The sequence below is a fragment of the Micromys minutus genome (genome assembly GCF_963924665.1).
Source record: "Micromys minutus genome assembly, chromosome: 5".
In the NCBI taxonomy this organism is placed as follows: domain Eukaryota; kingdom Metazoa; phylum Chordata; class Mammalia; order Rodentia; family Muridae; genus Micromys; species Micromys minutus.
Genome location: NC_137974.1, coordinates 47582547 through 47604094, shown reverse-complemented (window position 1 = coordinate 47604094; position 21548 = coordinate 47582547). Strand labels below are relative to the sequence as shown.

The 21548-nt window shown below is 42.5% G+C and overlaps 1 protein-coding gene across 3 annotated transcripts in view; it reads left to right on the top strand.

Moving 5' to 3' along the window:
- Nucleotides 1-2712: 2712 nt before the first annotated feature.
- Nucleotides 2713-21548, top strand: part of GGACT (gamma-glutamylamine cyclotransferase) — a 28292-nt gene continuing 9456 nt past the window's right edge. Inside the window, exons 1-2 of one of the 3 annotated variants that reach the window (XM_080916668.1) lie at nt 2713-2775; nt 20843-20908. In XM_080916668.1, coding sequence (XP_080772794.1) covers nt 20877-20908 — 32 coding nt within the window. In that variant the 5' untranslated portion in view covers nt 2713-2775; nt 20843-20876. Of the gene's footprint in view, nt 2776-2952; nt 3040-6321; nt 6376-20842; nt 20909-21548 lie in introns of those variants that run through there. The other 2 variants (XM_080916667.1, XM_080916666.1) reach the window with 2 other exon arrangements.

Sequence of the window (21548 nt, the reverse complement as noted above, 5' to 3'; positions counted from 1 at the left end):
GGTTTTGTTTGTTTGTTGTCTGTTTTGTTTTTGTGAGATGCTGAGGTTATTCTTTGTTTCCACCAAGCTTCATCAGTAAAATGGGAAATAAAACTTTTCACAGAAGTATGAGGAAGTTTACATAATACATAGACATATGAGCAAAACACATTTTCATATGCATAGACATATGAGAATACACACTATTAAAAATTCTAAAAACATTCTGATGTAGTCTTTGCAAGGGAGGCTGGAGAGACGGCTCAGTGGTTAAGAGCAATGGCTGTTCTTCCAGAGGTCCTGAGTTTAATTCCCAAAAACCATATGGTGGCTCACAACCACTTGTAATGGGATCTGACACCCTCTGGTGTCTGAAGAGAGTGACAGTGTACTCACATACATTTAGATAGATAAATAGGTTAAAAGTATTTGCATGGTAGAATTTACTCTTCAGCAAACAAGGTAATATGGTTGGAAGAATTTTTGAACAAGACCATGGATCTCAGGGTCAGCTTTCCTGCCTGTGTGGTGGTTTGAATGAGAATGACCACCATAGACTCAGAGAGCTGCATTGTTGGAGGTGTGGCCTTGCTGGAGGATGTGTCAAAGGTGATGGGCTCACTCTCTTCCTGCTGTCTACTGATCTGAATGTAAACTCTCAGCTACCTAACATCATGTTTTCTTGCATTCCTCCATGCTTCCCACCATGACAGTAATGGACTGAACTCCAAAATATAAGCCAGCCCCGGTTAAATGGTTTCCTTTAGGAGAGTTGCTGTGGTCATGGTGTCTCTTCACAGCAATAGAAACCCTAACTAAGATACCATAAGGCATTATTTTTAAGGTTCGGTGACTATTAAAGATCGATGAATCCAATCTCACCATATTTACCTGAAACCTGGGGTTAGTTGCTTGTTTACTTTGTGCCCCGGTGGCTTCCAATAAAATATAATGTGACCATTACTGGTTTTATTAATTTCTCCACTGTGAAATGAGAATGCAGTAAAGCAGTAACTTCAAGCATACTTAGACCCTTAACTTTCTTCATCAACGTTTTAGTTTTGTAAATTAGCATGCCGCATTATGAGTCACTCCGAGACTTTCATAGCACGGTTTGATGGCTCCTCTTCTCCACTCCTCCTCTCCCCGTCCTTACCTATCTTTGATGCCATGTATATCCTATTACTCCCCATTTCTCCCCTTCCCAGGTCCTCCTTTGTTGCAGTAAAAATAAAACCTGTTATCCCACTCTAGTGCCGGCACCATTAGGGTCACATGACACATGGACCCAGATACTATTCTACACGGCCCATAAGCCGCCCTGTCCTGGCTGTCTCTCCTTTAGTCTGGAACTTTGGCTACGGATTCCTGTGCGGAGCCGCAGGTCACCGCGCTGGAACTGTTCACCCCAGCGGCTTCTCTACTAGCCAGGAACTTAGGTCACGTTCCCTACAGCCCGGTAAAATCATGACTCAATAATCAGTGATTTATCAATCAGATTTACATGTTAGATTCTCAATCCACAATACATCCGCACAATAAGCTTACAACCATTTGACAAAGATGTAAACCACCCACCTAGATAAAACAAATTAACCCATAGAAACCTTTAGAAATAATAATACCTACCTAAGGCTACTCAGCTGCGCTGACAGAGATGGTTTATCTTCCTCTTCCATCTTTATTCTCCCTCCTCCTTCTCTCCCACCTTACCAAAACTTTTCCCCTCCCCACTCTCTACCGTCCAATCATGTATCGCCTTGACCTAACTAGTGCTGGCCCTTACCTGCATATAGACATCAGTCTACACTCCTTTAAGACCCCATTTTTCTTTTCGTGGTCCTCTTTCTTTAAAGTTGGCTTATAAAGTTGGTCAGGTTTCTTATAGACTTGGACATCTATTTAAAATGCAACCACTTCAGCATCATTTGATGCTACCTGAAAACCAGGAATATAAGATGATTTCAAGTACGCCACATACCCAAAAAAGAAAAAGAAAGTCAAAGGGAAGGGAAATGAGGAAAGAAAAACAAGTAGACATATGGGTCTGTCTCTAGGAGACAATGGACCTCTCATCTCCCCATCTCTGTGACACTGCTTTCACCTCCTAATCTAGACACAGAACTCTCGGCTGCCTCTCCAGCATCATGCCTGTCTGCATTCTGCCATGAGGAACATCCTTCCATGATGAAAATCTCTAGACAGAAAGTTGCCCTCAGTCTTTGGTTCTCCTACATCTCTGCCTCTTAGTCCTAAGGATAGGATATAGGGGAAAGCTAGTGCTTCTATTACCTCCTAGACAAGTTTTATTTTAAGAAGAGTCGGTAAGTAGGCAGAATTGCTACAGTTACCTGTATCCAGTAGGGATGTGTACGAGCAGATGTGATGCCTTGATGATGCATGACTCTGTCCTGTGGAGCCTTCCTCAGATCTGAGCTTAGCATCACCTCAGTGTCTGTGTGAAGGGATGTGTTTCCAATTTTGTATTTATGAGTATCTCTGAAGTAATGAATCTCAGGTGTGCTTGGGTCTAACATGGAGTCAAAGCGTGTGTGATGTAGAGCTGAACCTGTTGGGAGCGGTTGTGCCCGTGTCTGGTGGTGGGGAGCTTGCTTTCATTTCAGAGGAAGGTGGTCTCACGATAGGTATCTGCACGTGGATAAAAATATTTGCATGTGGCCAGGTGTGCGTCCTGCAGGGGGCGCCGCCCGAGGCGGTTTGGTTGTGGCACCGGCCAGCTGGGTATTTCCGCTCCACGGCCCGGCGCGCTCCTCGTGATCGCCCTGACCCGTGCAGGTGAGGCGCAGAGACAGGCTGGGACTGGGAAGCCTAGGGCGGCTTAGGGACTCGGTCACCAGCCAGCGGAGTGTCGGCCGCTAGTCTCCCAGCTGACGCAGGGTCCGCCGGACGGAACCCTCGGGGCGGAGCGCGCATTTGACCCCGGAAAGCTGCAGGGACGGCCCATGCTGTGAACGCTGTGGCCGCGGCGAGCAGAGTAGACACAGTCGCCAGCCCGAGCAGAGCAGATGCTCGCTCTCGGGGGACAGATGGCTCCAACAGGTAGTTTAAGATTCTAAAGGAATGAGACTAGCAGTTTTCAAAAGTAATGTTTTTTGTTTTATTATTATTTTAGGAGTTACTTATGTGTGAAGAGACCAAAAAACTGCATAGGAATCCAAAACCAACTTCTGTTGGTCAGTTTCTGATCTGGGTTTACTTTGGAGCCGTTAATAGAACACCTAGATCTTTGGCAATCCTTGCCTTTGATTCTATTCGTAGTTATTGTTGCTCTTTATCTCTAATCAGCCAGTTATAACGGCACAGCCTCAGAGGTGTGTGTGTGTGTGTGTGTGTGTTTTAACTTAGTTTAACTCCAAGCTCATTGGTTTGTGTTAAAAGAATAAGGAAACACATTAGAGTAGGGGCCTTTTTTTTTTTTTTTTTTTAAGAGTTGTAGGTTGAAGGAAGAAATCATGAGTTAAAAATAAAGGCTATTTTTTAATCAGTTGGAATGACCTCTGAGGTGGGGGTAAGTCTTGCACATATATGTGCTATTTTCCTCTTACTGAAGGCTTTCTCCTGGTCTGTTTCCTGTAATTGACGTGCTAGGTAAGGAGTCCTGCAGTTTGACCTCATTTTCCTGAACCTTCTCCCAGAAGTCCCCAAGTAAGCAGGTCAGACTTCACCAATAGAGGACATTTTGTCTTTTAAAAGCTAGTTTGCAAAGTTAATTTGTGGATTTTTGTACTTTTTATTGAAAGTAGTAGTGAACTTTACAAAGCATGTCCTTAGCATGCAAAAGGCCCAACACTAGATCCCCAACACTAGAAAACAGGCAACCCAAGTTGGGGTTTCAAAAGTAGCTCATTGGTGGAATTCAGCCTTCTATGTGAAGTGGTAGGCTGGAATCCTATTAATGTCTGTGTGTGGTGGCCATTAGTAGATGACAGTGTGTGGGTTAAGCCAGGTGTGGTGGCTTATGTCTAACTAATCCCAGCACTCAGAAGGCTGAAGCAGGCCATCCTGGAATATGCAAGATCTTACACCAAAAAAACAAAAACAAAACAAAAAAAGTTTACTCTTTATTTAGTAAGAGCTTTTGAGAGCTCCCGTTCTGTCAAAGCCTGAAAAGCATCATGGGATGACTCTATTGGCCTTGGCCAGGGTCTTGTTAGGGGAGAGGACCCTCTGCCCTACAGACTAGTGCTGTCATGTTTGAAGAGAGACATGGCCCACAGGGAAGTAACAGGAGGAGGACAACATCAAATGATCTTAGCAGTCTTCTCTAGAACATTCCCCATCTGGAGCCAGTAAATACTAGAAATTTTATTCAGAGAGTCTGAGCTAGCCACCCACCATCTTGACTAATAAATGTATCCTTCATCAAAGGCTTCCCTGTGTTGTTGATGAAACTGGGCTGCAGGCTCAACACCTGGAACTATGTGGTCACTGGCTACTTTCCGTGGTATTGCTATGTTCCCTCGACAGAAAAGGCCAGTTGTTCAGTCTCTGGGTTTATACGGCATTGTGAGTCAATAGATATTATCACTAAAATAAGTACAAGGTCATGTGCTATCAGGATATCTGGGGGATCCAGCAAAGGTCATTTGGGGCCAAACCTTGAGTAGAGAGGGTGACCTATTTTTGGAGTAATGGGACAATGACATTGCTAGTTTTGTATGCCATGAAGAAAAGACAGGCTGAGTAAAACTGTTCAGGTGTGTTGAGACTGTAAGTCACCTCTCTGGGTTCTTCCTCTCATCACTTTTACCTTGTGGATTAACTTTCTAACACTTGAATGTGTAGACACTACCACCGGAGAGGGAACATTTGAATGGCAGCAGTTTGGATCCACCTATACATCTCCTTGGAGTTCTACAAACAGGTGGAAACTGTTGACTCTGTCCCACCCCCATAGCTGTGTGTCTCTCCCCCCTTTGTCCTGGTGGTATGCTTTCTGGGCATCTGTCTCACTTGCTTAAATTCCACATTATTTGACCACTTTTATGTACTATTGACCCTTCGCTGGACTTCAGACTCCAGTGAGATAAGAACTACCCCATGTTCATTCCTCTTGGCCCTAGTGCCTTCCACATAGCACTGAGTAGGAAAAGGTAACATTTTGAGATAGTTTTAAGTAAGAGCTGAAAAGGAACCAAACATTGTGCATTTGTCCAAATCATTACATCTGCTTTATAAGAATGGAAAATGGTTTGTCCACATTTCTAGGGTACACTTAACAAAGAATACACAGCCAGTCTAACAGTGAGTCCTGAACAGCAGCTTCCTAAGGCAAGAAGCTAGGTAGATAGGCTGTGTATACCATTCTCTGGTTGGCTGTGACACACTGGACATATTGGCTTCCAGAAGCTGAGTTGTCTGCCACCTCTTACTAGAATCTCTGGTCATTTTCCTCCTGTGCTAACTGACAAATGTCTCAAGCAAATTCAAGACTAATTCTGAACTCCACTGGCCCTTGTGTAGGTACATAGGTTGTATGCTCTGAAATCCAAAACTTTTCTGAATAACAAAAGTGTTGAATTTCACAGTTTATATTTCAGCTTTTTTTTTTTTAAGTTAGACATGCTTGACTTTAAGCCTGTGCAATTAAGTCATTCCAAAATCTGAAAAGTTTCAGCATCTGAAACATTTCTGGTCCCATGGGTTTCAGATAAGGGCTACTCAGCCTGTTTTTTATTGTATGGTCTTTGACAAAATCCCTAGTGACAAATGGGCAGGTACTAGACATGGTGTTCTCCATGTGGTTACAGAACTCTGAGTGGATTCCATCCTGTGGATATTGTGAATAATGCTATGAAGTTGGGGGGGGGGGTGCCACATCACTTACAGTTCCATTATTAATGTCAAAAGAACTTTATAGAATTTATTTTATGTGCACAAAATGTTAAATTATCAAGAACATCAGTTACAAGCCAGGCATGATTAACACATACCTGTAATCGGGGAATCAGGAGTTCAGTGTCACTTTTGGCTAATTAGTAAGTTTGAAGTCAGCCAGCTACATGAGACCTTGTCTGATAAAAACAAAATACAGATATAAAACTGTTTGTCAAGTAGATAATCAGTGTATGGATTTCTTGTATTAATGAGTAAATTAAAAAGGAATTATCATTTACTAGAGACAGCTATATGCCAGGCTTGATTCTATCTGCTACTTGTTTCATTTTATTCTGTGATTTACCCCTCTTTCAGATGGCGATGAACAGTATTTGTGAGCCAGAGTCTCACTTATTTTTTTTCACATGGAAGTCATTATTTGCCTTGTTTTTCAGTACTGTAACTAAAGTTCAGAAAGATGGGATGCCTGAACCATGGACAGGCACTCAAAACAGTTGGCTTTCCTTGACTGTCAAGTGCAATGCAGCTAGTTCAAAGGTCTGTGTCTTTCTGTTTTCTTTAGTTATTTTGAGGCAGGGTCTCTAACATGTTTTCTAGGCTGGTCTGAACCATTCTGTCCTCCTGACCTGGGTTCTCAAGTGCTGTGATTCAGGCATGCCTTACCACACCAGGTGTGTGTTCTTGTGTCTACCCCAACTGGCTCCTGCTGCCAGAGTAACACTAAGCAGGTATAATCTGAAGGACATTGGAACACTCCTGGGAAATTGCATTGCCATAATAAACTACAAATAGAAGACCTTGTATTAAGTAGTGGCTCTTGTCACGTTCCTTGCAGAGACATGGGGGATTCTTCTGTGTCACGTTGTAAGGCTTGCTCAGAATATATCTACCCGCTCCCACAGGTGGTCTTTCTATGCAGACTTATGTGCCTCCCCATATTTTGATTCCTTATATTGCATTATGTTTTTTTCCTTCTTCCTGTCTGCCTGTTGGATCAGCACAGAGTTAGAACCATTGCTGGACTTTGCTCTCTGTTTCTAGCTGAACTGAAGCTAGAAGCTGTTCCAGGCTTTCACACAGGCAAAAGGGCAAACTTTTGGAGGTGTAAACTGTTGGGGGGGGGTGCCCTTTAGGGAAGAGAGTACCCAGACAAAGAAGCAATAATATATAGTAAGTAGCAGCCATTTAGGTCTCCAAGAAGTTTGGATGCTCAGGGTAACATTTCCCAGACTTAAAAATCTATAGATAGATGATAACCTAAACAGCTTCCAGAAATTTATGTAAGGTCTTCAGTACTACCTGAATGCAGAATGTTGGTTAGGAAAATATAAAAAGTTGTAGTAGCAAAAATTGGCAGTTGCCACTGAGTATCCTGTTTAGCTCTTGGTCTTGTTTGATTCAGTGACCTATGTGTCTGGGTGTGGGAAACAAAGGAAAAGCGGGGGGGGGGGGGGGGGGGGGGAGGCTCCAAGGAAATACCTAAGGGGCCTGATTCAGCTAGAAACACTTTTGCTTTTACATTCCTACTCCTTTGAATGTAACAATATGGCAGGAATGTCAACAGCCATTTTCTCTCCTGCAGGAACATTGAGGTTGGAAGCTATGAGTTAGTGAGACATTCTGCTGTGTTAGATTGAAGGAATGACCACATGGTCTCCTTCCCCCTTGCTCAAGAGCCCATACAATGCCCTTTTGCAACCTGACCAGTAAGGGGAGGCGATTGTATTCCTCTCCCCCACCTTTTGTGGAGAGTCCTCAGGGGTATGCCCTATTGTGGGCAATCGGGACCTGTACTGTAGAGATGGAGGTGGTGGACAATGGAAATTAGTACATCTGGAAGGATCAATCATACAAGTTTAATACAGCCAAGCTTGTCAGTGTCAGAGAAGAGTTAATACAGAAACCCAGGAAGTTGTAGTAACTCCTATAGTACACATTGGTTGGAGAATATTGATGTAAATCCATCAAAGAAACATTGATGTAGAAGTAAATATACACAAACATGAGCACATGTAAAAGTAGATATAGACATGTACCTGTGGTGGTTTGAATGAGAATGACTCCCATAGGCTCATATATTTGAATGTTTGATTCCTAGTTGGTGAACTATTTAGGAAAGATTGGGAGCTATAGTTTTGTTGGAGGGAGTGTGTCGTGGGGAGGCAAGGGCTAGGGACCTTTCAAAAAGCCCACACCAGGCCCAGTCTGTCTGTCTGTCTCTCTCTCTGCCTGCTGCCAGTAGCTCTCAGCTACTGCTCAAGTGCAATACCTGCCTACCTGCTGCCATGCTTCCTGTCATGATGGCCATAAATGAACCCTCTGAAACTGTATGCCAGCCCCCACTTACATGTTTTCTTTTATAAGCTGCCTTGGTCATAGCGTCTCTTCACATCAGTAGAACAGTAACTAAAACAGAGCCTCATCAACAGAGGGAGGAGCAGCTACAATTCAATAGCTGTGTCCCTCTAAATCCAAACACCATTTTCTAATAAGGAAATTAGGTTCCTTGGAGAAATGGCTATCCCCAGACTGGGACATAAGATTCAAGAGGAATCTAGACTGTCTTGAGCCAGAAAGCAAGGAAAGTACTCAGAAAATGAGTCGAAGGGACAGAGAAACTCGCTAAAATGGACTCTGCCTATCCAAATCAGGGAGAGTGTGAGCATCCAGAGAAACAATAGCATTGGCTATAGTGGGAGACACAAGTCTGCAGACATGCACATAAGAAAACTAAGGAGCAGGGTGGTAGGGGGATGTGCACAGTCTTGAAGCACTTCCTCACAAAGTCCTTGTCAGCCTTCAAGGGAAGGATGAGGTTTCATGAGGGAAGCCTGGCAGTCGCTGCTTAGACGAGGCGATTGGAATGAACACCATTAAAACAACACAACCTGGAGTCAAGTGTCATGTGATAAGTGGAAGGGAGAACATTGTGAATGGTTGCTGCTAAGCATCTAACCTAGAGGCAACACCAGACAAAATCAAATTGAAGGACATTCAGTGAAATGTCCTGAGAGTCTGTACACAATCACAGAAGTCCAAGACTGAGGAGTCGTTAAAAACTGATACAAAAGTCCCATGCAAGGCTCTGCTTGTTATTAAGATCATGGCCAGAGCTGGAAAGGGCTGTAATGCTGGGAAAGGGTGTTGTTGCCTGATGTTGAAGATTGCCTGCCATGTAACTGTTGGGAATAGACATGGACGATTGTATTGAGGGTGGGGGACTTGAGGCTAGCAGTTTACACATGTGCTTACTGTGTGCACACTTTGCTGTACACCCATCACACACCAGACTGTTGAGCAAAGTTGCTGGTTCCTGAGCAGGTGCTGGGCCAGAACACAGGGCTGCAATGCTGTTTTGTCAATTGTGTGCCTGTGCTTGTAGCCAGGGGGAATCACATAGAAGAGGTGGTGGTGCTTAAAAGTGACAAGAAACTCTGTAGTTTTCCCAAGCAAAATGTTGAGGAATAAAGGGTTTTTCCTAAAGGAAGTAGCAGCCTTCTGAGTAAAGAGGAGGATACATGGTGTGATCAGTTAGCTAGCTGACATTTGTTATCTACATAAAACTTAGATACCTCCCAATCCTTCCTAAACAGTTTCACCTAACTGGAGACTAAGCATTTAAACATATGAGTCTGTGGGGGTCATTCTCATTCGAGCCAACGTGGGGAAGGGGAGTTTGTATAACTCTAGCTCTAGGGAATCTGATGCCTGCTTCTTGCTTCTGAAGAGCACCTGTAGCTATGTCCACTGACCATCCCCATAACCTCCATGTACATAAATCTTAAAGTGTAGGTCACCAACTCTCATTGCTATTTACTATTAAAAATATGTATTTATAAGGCCAGTATGGTGATGCATTCCTCCAATCCCAGCATTCAGGAGGATCTCTGCGAGTTCTCTGCCATCCTGGTTTATATAGTGAACTCAAGGACATCAAAACTACATGATTTGTCTTGGGGGTTGGGGAGATGTTCATAGACATTAGCTTTGGTAGAGGGGCTTGTAGGGCCCTTTTGCTGCCTAGAAAGCAAAAAAAAAAAAAAAAAATTTCAAACACTTTTAAGTTGTAAAATAGCAGGTTCTTTTTCCAGCTGTGTAGTGAACTCACAACATGGCGGCATATATACTAATGAAACTGTTTTCATTGTTGGTTGACTGAGACTTCCCTTTGGGAGTAAGTGCTCTGATCTCAAGTTATGATGCTCACAGGCCTACTCTTTTTAATATCCCCTTTTCTCAAGTCTGACCTAACAACTTATTTTGAAGAATGTTATCTTCATTGGGCTTTGGGCTTTTTAATTTTCTTAAAATTTCTGCTCAGTGTTATTGTTTGAATAATCTTATGGTGATGACAATATTTTAAAGGGCAAATACATACTAAACTTGAAAATTTCTTTATCATTTGGGTTTAATTTATCTCTCAGCTGTTTTAGTTGAATTCAGGTTGGGGTAGTACAAGCACCCATAGACTGTGAATGCTTTGGGGAAAGGAGGGAAAAAAAGGTTTTATTTTGAGTTTGCTGCTTTTAGTTTAATTTCCTTTTTTTTCCCATTTATTGAAAATAGTTTTTTCTCTTAAAATATATTTTTAATTGGATATTCTCTGTATTTACATTTCAGATGTTCTCCTCTTTCCCCCATTCCCATCCTTCCTCCCCCTCCCACTACTTCCATGAAGGTGCTCCCTCTCCCACCTTAGTGCCCTGGCATTCCCCTGCACTGGGAAAAAGAGCCTTCACTGGACCTCTCATTGATGCCAGAGAATGCTTTCTTCTGCTGCATATGCACCTGGGGCTATGGGTCTCTCCATGCGAACTCATTGGTTGGTGTTTTAGTCACTGGGAGCTGTGGTGGGTTTGGTTAGTTGATTTTGTTTTTGTTTTTCCCATGGGATTGCAGACCCTTTCAGCTCCTTCAGTTCTTTCTCTAGCTCCTTCATTGGGGTCCTCATGTTCAGTCTGATGGTTAGCTGCAAGCATCTTCCTCTGTAGCATTATGGCTCTGGCAGAGCCTCTGAGGAGGCATCCATACCAGATTGCTGCCAGTAAGTACTACTTGGCATCAGCAATAGTTCGTGGGTTTAGTGGCTGCATATGGGATGGATCCCCAGGTGAGGCAGCCTCTGGATGATCTTTTCTCCAATCCCTGCTCCTCTATTTGTCCCATTATTTCCTACCACGAGTGTTTTTTTTTTCTCCCTTCTAAGAAGGACTGAGGCATCCACCTACTGGCCTTTCTTCTCTCTGAGCTTCATAATTTCTGTGAATTGTTTCTTGGTTTCTTAGTTAGGGTTTCTATTCCTGTACAAACATCGTGACTAAGAAGCAAGTTGGGGAGAAAAAGATTTATTTGGCTTACACTTTCATATTGCTGTTCATCACCAAAGGAAGTCAGGACTGGAACTCAAGCAGGTCAGGAAGCAGGAGCTGATGCAGAGGCCATGGAGGGATGTCACTTACTGGCTTGCTTCCCCTGGCTTGCTCAGCCTGCTTTCTTATAGAACCCAGGTCTACCAGCCCAGGGATGGCACCACCCACAATGGGCTGGGCCCTCCCCACTTGATCACTAGTTGAGAAAATGACTTACAGCTGGATCTCATGGAGGCATTTCCCCAACTGAGGCTCCTTTCTCTGTGATTAACTCCAGCTCGTGTCAAGTTGACACAAAACCAGCCAGTACACTTGGGTATTTCAAGATTTTGGGGCTAGTATCCGCTTATCAGTGAGTGCATACCATGAGTGTTCTTTTGTGACTGGGTTACCTCACTGAGGATGATACTTCAAGTTCCATCCATCAAAATATATCTTGACATGAGTTTCTCCTCCCTCCTCCTCGTTCCTCCCAACTTCCCTTCCTTTCTGGATCTGATCCCTTTCTGAATCTATTAGTGGGGAAACAAAACAAACAAAACACAGGCTTCTGTGAGATAGCTATCATATATAGAAAAAATAATAAGATAAAGCAAAAGCTATCACACTGAGGCTGGATAAGGCAACCCAACTGTCTTAGTTAGGGTTTTCCTGCTGTGAACAGGCACCATGACCAAGGCAAGTCTTATAAAGACACCATTTAATTAGGGGTGGATTACAGGTTCAGAGGTTCAGTCCATTGTCATCAAGGCAGGAACTTAGCAGCATCAAGGCAGGCATGGTGCAGGTGGAGCAAAGAGTTCTACATCATCATCTAATGGCTGCTAGCAGAATACTGACTTCAGGCAGTTAGGGTGAGGGTTTTAAGTCCACACCCACAGTGACACACCTACTCCAACAGAGCCACACCTTCTAATTGTGCCACTCCCTGGGCTGAGCATATACAAACCACCTCACCATCAGAAGGAAAAGAGCCCTAAGAGGAGTCACAGGAATCAGAGATGCACTCAGTCACACATTCAGGAGTCCCGTAAAAATACTAAACTGAAAGCTATAATTTATACTCAGGGGACCTGTGCAGATCCATGTAGGCCCTGTGGTTCAGTTTCTGTGGGTTTGGATGAGTCCTGCTCATGTTCTCCTGAGATCCTCCATCCCCTCTGGTCCTTAACAATCTTTCTATCCCTCTTCTCTGGTCCCTGAGCTCTGAGGGGACAAATTTGATGAAGATATCTCATTTAGACTCTCGCTCCCTATAATGTCTGGCTGTGGGTCTCTGCATCTTTTCCCATCTGCTGTTGGAGGGAACTTCTCTAATGATGGCTGAATGAGGTGTTGATCTATGTAAAACAGAATATCATTAGGGGTTGCTTTGTTGATACTTTTTTTTATTTTTTAGGACCAGTAATGTTTGATTTTATGCTAGGTCTCTGGACTATCTAATCCTGGTTTTTGGCCAAACACCATCTCTCATGTATGGTTACACACATACATCCGATCACACATTACACACATTGGTTGGCTACTTCCACAGGTTCTGTGCTACCATCTCCCTAGCATATCTTGCAGGAAGATCAGAGGTTCTGGGGCTGGGGTGGTGTGTATGTTTCTCTTTTAGCAGCCTACCTAGTACTTCCTACACCAGAGACACTAGAACATAAAGGCTAAGGCTCCACGCGGGCACCAGCTCTACTTCTCCCTGCTCGGTGTGGGTGTTGTCCTCAGCAACAGGGCTCCACTGTCAGTTTGTAGAGAGTAATCTACTGTCTTAGCAACAGCTTGGGTTGTTTGGGGTTTCTTTGGGACCCTTTGGCCAACAACACAATTGAATGCAAGCCAGTCCCAGTGTCAGAAGCCTCATTTAGTGACAAGTTGACCAGTTGGGACTCTGTATTCCTCATTATTAGGAGACCTTGTTAGGATCACATTCATATGTTTTAGGAAGTTTCCACTGCACTAGGTTTCCATATCATCCCTCAAATGCCCTGCAATTCCAGCTCTCTCTTCCCAAGTTCTCTTTCTAGACCCACTTCTCTTCCTCTTCCCTACATGTTCCTCCCATTCCCTACTCTGCCCACATCTACTTCTAATACACCTGTAAAGTCTATTTTCTAAAAAAAAAAAAAAAAAAAAAAAAAAAAAAAAAGGTGGGGGGCTGCTTCTTTGTGTAGTCCTGGCTGTCTTGGAACTTGTTCTGTAGACCATGTTTGCCTCAAAATCAGATCCACTTGTCTCTGCCTCTTGACTGCTGGGATTAACGGCATGTACCACCACTGCCCAACTTTGTAAAATCTATTTTCCTCTCTCAGAAATATCCATGTGTCCATTTTAGACCCTTAATCTATACAGAACCTCTTTGACTCTACGATAGTAGCTTTGTTATCATGTACTTAATGGTTAATATGCATATATAAGTCAAATTACACCATTTTTCTCTCTCTGGATATGGGTTACCTCACTCAGAATGATATTTTTCTAGCTCCATTCATTTGCCTATAAATTTCATGATGTCATTTTTTAACAGCTCAGTAATATTCTATTATACAAATGGTTCACATTTTCTTTATCTATTCTCTGTAGGTTGTTTGCAGTTTCTGGGTATTATGAATAGCAATGAACATAGTTGAACAAGAGTCCTTGTAGTAGGATAGAGTGTCCTTTGGGTATATGTCCAAGAATGATGTAGCCAAATCTTGAAGTAGATCAATTCTCAACTTTCTGATCAACCACCATATTAATTTCCATAGTGGTTATACAACTTTGAGCGTCTACGAATAGGAGTATTCCCCTTATTCCAAATCCTCACTGGTACAACCTGACACTTTTGTTATTGATATTAGCCATTCTGACAGATGTAAGATAAAATTTCCCTGATGGCTATGGAAAATGAACTTTTCTTGACTTTTCTTCATTGAGTGTTCTCTGTTTAGATCTGTACCCCATTTTAAATTGCATTATTTGGGATTTTTTTATATCCAGTTTCCTCAGTTCTTTATATATTAGTCCTCTATCAGATGGGGAGTTGGTAAAAAAAAAAATCCTTTCCCAGTTTATAGGCTGATGCTTTATCCAAATAATGGTGTCCTTTGTCTTATAGAAGTTTTCAGTGTCATGAGATCCCATTTATTTGTCTCAGTCCCTGTGCTATTGCTATTCTGTTTGGGAAGTTGTCTCCTGTGTCAGTGGGTTCAAGGCTGTTCCCTAGTTTCTCTTCTATTGGTTTTAGTGTATCTAGTTTTATGTTGAGGTCTTTGATCCACCTGGACTTGTGCAAGATGATAAATAGGTCTATATGCATTCCTCTACGTGCAGACATGCAGTGGTACCAGCACCAATTGTTGAAGATGCTATCTTTTATTTCAGTGTGTATTCCTGGATTTTTTAAAAATTAGGTGTCCATAGGTGTGTGGATTTATGTCTGGGTCTTCAGTTTGATTTCATGGACTATTCTTTCTGTTTTTATATCACTGCCATGTAGTTTTTTTCATTTCTGTAGCTCTGTAGTACAACTTGAAATCAGGGGTGGTGAGACCTCTAGCAGCTCTTTTATTGTTCAGGATTGTTTTAACTCTCCAGATTTTTGCTTTTTCTTTCAAGGTTGAGTATTGTCATTTCAAGGCCTATGAATTGTATGGAATTTTGCTGGGGATTGCATTGAATTTGTAGATTGCTTATGGTAGGATGGCTATTTTTACTGTTAATCCTACCAATCCATGAGCATAGAGGATCTTTCCATCTTCTGGTATCTTCTTCAATTTCTTTCTTCAAAGACTTGAAGTTTTTTCAACAAGACATTTACTTGTTTAGTTGGAGTTGCCCCAAGATATTTTTTATTATTTGTGTTATTGTGTTGTTTCCCTGATTTTTTTCAGTCTGTTTGTCATCTGAATATAGGAGACCTACTGTTTTTGTTTGTTTGTTTGCTTTTGGTTAATTTTTTATCTAGTTACTTTGCTGAAAGGGTTTATTGGTTGTAGAGCTTCCCCAGAGGAATTTTTAGGGTCACTTACGTATACTACCATATCATTTACAAATAGTGATTCTTTGGCTTCTTTCTTTCCGGTTTGAATCCCCATTTTCTCCTTCACTTGTCTTATTACTCCAAGACTTCGGGTACTATATTGAGTAGAAGTGGAGAAAGTGGACAACCTTGTCTTGTTCCTGGTTTTAGTGGGTTTGCTTTGAGTTTCTCTCCATTTAATTTGATGTTGGCTATTGGCTTGTTGTAAACTGTCTTTATTATGTTTAGATATGTCTCTTGTATCCCTAATCTCTCCAGAACTTTTTTTTCATAAAGGGTTGTTGGATTTTTTTCAAAGGCCTTTCTGCATCTAATGAGATGATCATATCGTTTTTGTCTTTCAGTGTGTTTATATGATGGATTACATTTGTTGACTTTTGCATATTGTTCCATTCTTGCATTTTTAGGAGGAACCCTACTTGATAATAATGATCTTTTTGATGTGTTCTTGGGTTTGGTTTGTATTTTATTTAGTATCTTTGCATCAGTTTTCATAAGGGAAGTTGGTCTGTAATTCTCTTTCTTTGTTGGTTTTTATGTGGTTTGGGTATGAGGGTGACTGTGGCCTCGTAAAATGAACTGGGCAATGTTCCTTCTATTTCCATTTTGTCCAATAACTTTAGGAATATTGTCTTTAACTCCTCTTTGAAAGTCTGGTAGACTTTGCACTAAAGCCATCTGGCCATGGGTTTTGGTTGGGAGACTTTTACTGACTGCTTATATTTCACTAAGTGTTATAGAACTATTTAAATTGTATATTTGATTTTAATAGTACCTATTGAGAGAATTATCCATTTATTTCAGGTTTTCTAATGTGGTGCTGTACAGGTTTTTAAAGTATGTTCTTAATGGTCTCGCTGTTGTGTCCCCATTTTTTTTCTGATTTTGTTAATTGCAATATCCTCTCTCTGCCTTTTAGTTAGTTTGGATAAAGATTTTTTTTTTCTATCTTGTTGATTTCCTCAAAGAACCAGCTGTTTAATTGATTCTTTCTATTGTTCTGTTTCTATTTTACTGATTTTAGACCCGAGTTTATTTCTTGCTGGTCTATCAGCCCTGAGATGATTATTTCTGGCTGGTCTACTCCCCTGGGTATGATTACTTTTTTTTGTTATAGAGTATTCAGGTGTGCTGTTAAATTGCTAGTATGAGATTCCTTCCAGTATTTTTTAGTACTGTGAACTTGCTTCTTAGAATCCCTTTCATTGTTTCTCATAAGCTTGGAAGTTTGGGTATGCTATGTATTCATTTTCATTGGATTCTAGAAAGTCTTTCTCTTTCTTTCTTATTTTTCACTCAGTAGAGAATTGTTCAATTTCCATGAGTTTGCAAGCTTTCTTTTAATATCCAGCTTTAATCTATGATTTTTCTGATACGATACAGAGTTATTTCAATTTTCTTTTACCAGTTGGACTTCATGTCTAAGTATGGGGGCAGTTTTGGAGAAAGTTGCATAAGGTACAGAGAAGGCAAATTCTTTTGTGTTTGTTAAATTGAGCTGGAAATTTGGCTTACTTGTAGGGCACATGCCTACCATTGAGTGCGCCCCCACACACACACATACATACATACACACACACACACACACACACACACACACACACACACACACACACAGTGTTACTGACCTTGAGAAACAAAACCATGTTCTAGTGTAGACATTCCTGTTATAAACATCCATATTTCTTATAACAAAAAGTTCCAGAGTGCAAAGAAGTTATACCACAGAAACATAAAGGAAAGGGAGCGCAATCTTCAGACAAGGGCTGGTTTTCTGCCCAAGTTGACTTAGAGTAAAGCAGTGAAGCCTTTGGGGCATGAGGCAGACCAGAAATTGGCTACCTTCAGCCAGACCCAGATGCCCCATTTCCCTGCATCTCCTACCAACACAGGATGAGTTAGAACAAGACCTGGATTGTTAGCTCTTTCCTCCTTGACCAGAGAGTACTTGCTCCAGGAATAGTAAACACATTCTGAGAAGTGGCCCAATGTGAGTTAAAAGCAGGCTACCCTCCAGGAGCCTGAAAAATATTCCATCAGCCAGATCATTTGTTGTGTTTCCTAGCCAAGTGTGGGCAGCCACTGCTTAGTTAATGGTTAACATAGATGGGGCCCTGTGCAGGTAAAAAAACAAAACAAAACAAAACAACCCTCTGGCTGTATGCCCTGATGTCTGGACACAGGGTACCCACACACCCCACATTCTTACCTTCTGTGCCTGCTGACCCAGACTAGCTGCCTCTCCTTAAACCTATAATTGCGAGGAACATGTCTTACTCTGTTTCACTGTGAGTCAGGTTCCAGAATGTGATTGAGTTTAACAGGGCAGCATAAGTCCATTTCAGAAAGACTGCAGAAACTCATTGCTTGTGGAAACCCTGAAGGTAAGAGAAGGAACTTCTGTTTCTGGTTAGGGATTAGGAGGCATGTTGAATTCCCTGATAAACTGGCAAAGACAGGAGGCTCGGTGGCCTGCAAACTGCCTCTCTTTTGTGCTCATTAGTTTTTATTTTTGAAACAGGGTTGTTGTAGCTAATGATGGCCTTGAATTTGCCATCTTTCTTAATGAGCCAGAATGCTAGAATTATAGGTATGTACCACTATGTCTGACTCACTAGTATTTTCTATTTTCTATATCAACTTTTTATTTGCACATATTTTTTTTAACAAATGACTACCACTGTAGAACCACCTGGATCAACTTGGAGAGTGTCACTCTGCCCATCTCCAGGAGGGGCATCCTCCCACTGGGCACCTTCCCAATTTGATAAGGTGGAACTTGCAAACTCTAGCTCCCATTTCAGGCTTACAGCTGTCTGAACATGTCTCCCTGGGTCCCTGGCTTCCCCTGAATCACCTCCCATTACTTGGAGCACCTGAGTCTCTTTTGCTTGGCTCTCATGGGGGGTTGACCAGCAATGGTGGCAGAGACTAGCACTGAGTGAGATGCCTGTAGGGCTGCACCCAGACTGTGTGTTGCAAACTGAGGGCTTAAAACTGGATCTTGAACTTTCGAGTGGAACTGAAGCATTTATGCCTGGAACCTGGCCAAGACCAGCAGTCTGGCAGCGGCCACCCTGTTGGATTCAGCTTGAGCTGCAGGTGGCATCAGTGGGTTATTGGCACCTTTTAAGGCCTGTCACTGCCTGCCCAGCCTGTTGACAGGTGTCTGGCTGCTCAGCCACCTGTAACAGCAGGGGCCAACATGTCTCCGTCCCCAGTGTACCTGGCCTATGTTTCCAAGGCTCCTTCCGGGCCAGTGGGGATTTTCCAGATACTTTCCTACTCAGAGTGAGCAGAAGTGAAGAGAAGGCTGTGTCCGCACTGTTGGTCACTGTATTTTGAGGATGGGGATGTAACTGCCTTAAGTTTTTAAAATTACACTGATGTGTATCTACTTGGAGGCATGTGTGCCACAGCATGCATGTGGAGGTCAGACTTTGGTTCTCTCCTTCCACCACATGGTTCCCAGGCATCAAACTCAGGTCATTAGATTTGGTGGCAAGGACCTTTCTTTATCTTTTACTTGCTGGATCTTTGACAAAGTATGAAAAACACTTCTGGCATGACAAAAGCATTAAAAACTCTGAGTTATTGCCATGGCTATATTTGTGTAGCCCATCGAGGTATCAGGGCCATGAAGGTTTGTTTTCTAAGACCCCTGAGAGTCTGGAGCTTGAGTTTGAATACACCAGCAGGTCGTACCTTATTTCAAAGGCAGCCAGGGCTACAAATTCAAGTACAATGTCTGGCTGTCTCTTTTCCAGGGTACTGGTGGAGTTGGTGAGACTGGCTTCAGCAGGAAGGTCTTGCCTTTACTATAAAGAGCCAAGCAGGCAATCAAATGAGAGCATCAAAGCATCTGCAGGATGTGACCAGCCCGACCTGGCAAGATGCCCAGGACCTCAACTCCTGGTCACAGGCCAGGGCCGGGTTTAAAGTTCACAACATCTTGTTTTTTCACCTGTTTCCTACAGTTCTAAGAAACTTCTACAGAACTAATGAGTAACTATATCAGATACTCAACCTTTGCTTCAAAGAATATAGGGTTACTGTAAGGGAGGGGAGAAGTGACTCCTTGTTCAGATGCAAGGAGGCTTCTAGAAAAAAGGGAAATTTTCCTGTAAACATGGCCCACACCCCATCCTCCATACCTAAGATTCTTACTCAGTTTCCCCATAGTTGGGTATGTTTGTTCCCCTGTGAGTGGCAGAGTTGGTAACGCCAAGGGTATTGGTTGGCATTATGTAGCCAGCTTTGACACAGCTGGTGGATGATGGAAAGGAATAAAGACACCATTTGTAAGAGCTGTGCTGTGTGAGTCTACAGCACAGGAGTTCCTGGCTCTGGAATGGCTCTTCTGCAATCAGTGGAAAGTGGTAGACACATCTGGCCAGAGTCAGAGCCCTGTGCCTCCTGTATATGGCCCCTTGTTTCCATCATGGCCTTGACAACTAGGAGATGGTTAGTGACTTATGTGGAGAAACTGAAGTGATGATATTCAGAGCTTTCTAACACTTCTTGTGCTACTAAATTTGAATACAAACAGGAAACTTTATTGAGGTTCCTTTCAGAAGGTTGTTCTAATGCTAAAGGATAATATCCATTTAAAATCCTTTAGCAATTAATGTTGGAAGAGTTGAATCCTTAGCCCTTTTCTTGTTTGGCTTACCAGAAGTGTGTTCTAAATATGGACAGAACACGGTCAATAGTTGTGATTTAGACTACCTTAATAAAGTCCAACATCCTGCCTTTTACACTCTTACCAGCAGGTGGCTAAGGGAAAAATGAGGGCCAATCCAGCAAAGGACTTGGAATCCTTTTCAATTCTGCTTCAGTGAAGAAATATGAAACTAGATGAATTGTCCTACAGGAAAGCAAACTGCTGCGTGACAGCATTTCAGGCAGTGCTCTGCCAGATGGACGTTTCTATTGTGTTTTGTTTTTAAAAATATTGACAATGTTAACTAGCCAGGTTTTGCTGAGCTAAAGTTTTTGGAGCTGCTGAGCCTGCTCTACCTTTGGGCTGACTTCTGGATAGACATATTGTTCCAGACTATAACAAAGTCTGACATAAAGGTTCTGCTTTGGGCTCTTCTATTCTACTCGGGAGCACCTCAGTCCTGACACTGTAAGCCTCCCATCTGCTCCTCACTATATCTGTGATATGCACGCCGACTCTGCATAAATCTACCCCGCACAGGCTCTGGAGCTCCCAGCAAACTGAGCTGAGCAACCGTGTGCGGCTGTCTAGACTGTTCATGTGTGGTGAGGTGAGGGAATCGAGCTTATTTCTACAGGACACATCCGTTAAGAGTGAAGGCAGCCTATGACACTGACCCCGCTTTCCTCAGTGTTTGCAAAGAAAAAGGCAGTCCTTCCACAGGTATGAAACCTTGCCCGGCCCCTGGCTCGTACCTCGTGCCCACCCAGCCCCTCCTGTGCATCTAGCTGCTCTTTGGGTCTTTAAGTTATTCACTTTGACAAGTAACCTCTTGGTCATACAGCAGTTCACTCTCAACTTGCTTTTCTGATTCAAAGCGTACATGAGTGCCTTAATCCTCTAATGGGAATTAATTGCTTGTTTCAGTGCTTAACTCTGATCCTTTCTCAGTCCCCACAGGGACAAGTTGCTTCCTGAAGGATCCATGTGTATTGTCCAAAACACACTCAGAAAAAGGTAATGTTTTTCTTTGAAAGAAGCCAGAAATGCACTTATTCTGTACTGCATAAGTAGTATTCTCAAACTGATTTTCTATTATAAAGGAATCGCTTACCAAATGCTTCTGAGGAAAAGCCTAGATTTTCTTTTACAGAAATAAGCTATTGTTTTCTTTAGAAGAAAGTTGCTGATTTTCCACAGTTTAAAGTAGAAAACTACTGTCCCCTTCCTGAGACTGCTTCTTGGTTCTGAAACCACCACTTGATAAGGCTTGAATTCTCTTCCATCAGCACATCTACTGGAATACTTTAGGAGCTTAGTTGAGAACCCTCCAGTAAGCATTTGGGGAAGGAGGAGCTGGACTGGATACCTAGAGAAATGAGAGGGAAGGGCCAGGGGGAAGAGGAATCCCAAGTATGGCATTGGTTGCTCATGGCTGGCTGTCAGTGATCAATAATAGAAAGTAGCTCATTGGGAAATATGATGAACCCAGTTTTTAAGTGGAGAAAACAGAAGCTTAGAAACTTAAAATCGTTCTCCAAAATCTATAGTTGTTTTGAGATGGTTGGACTTTGATTTAGATCTGCTACCATGTCATCCTGTACTTCACAGTACCCGTGAGTACTGTGTCTGATGTTCACTGGGGAGCCTGGGTCCA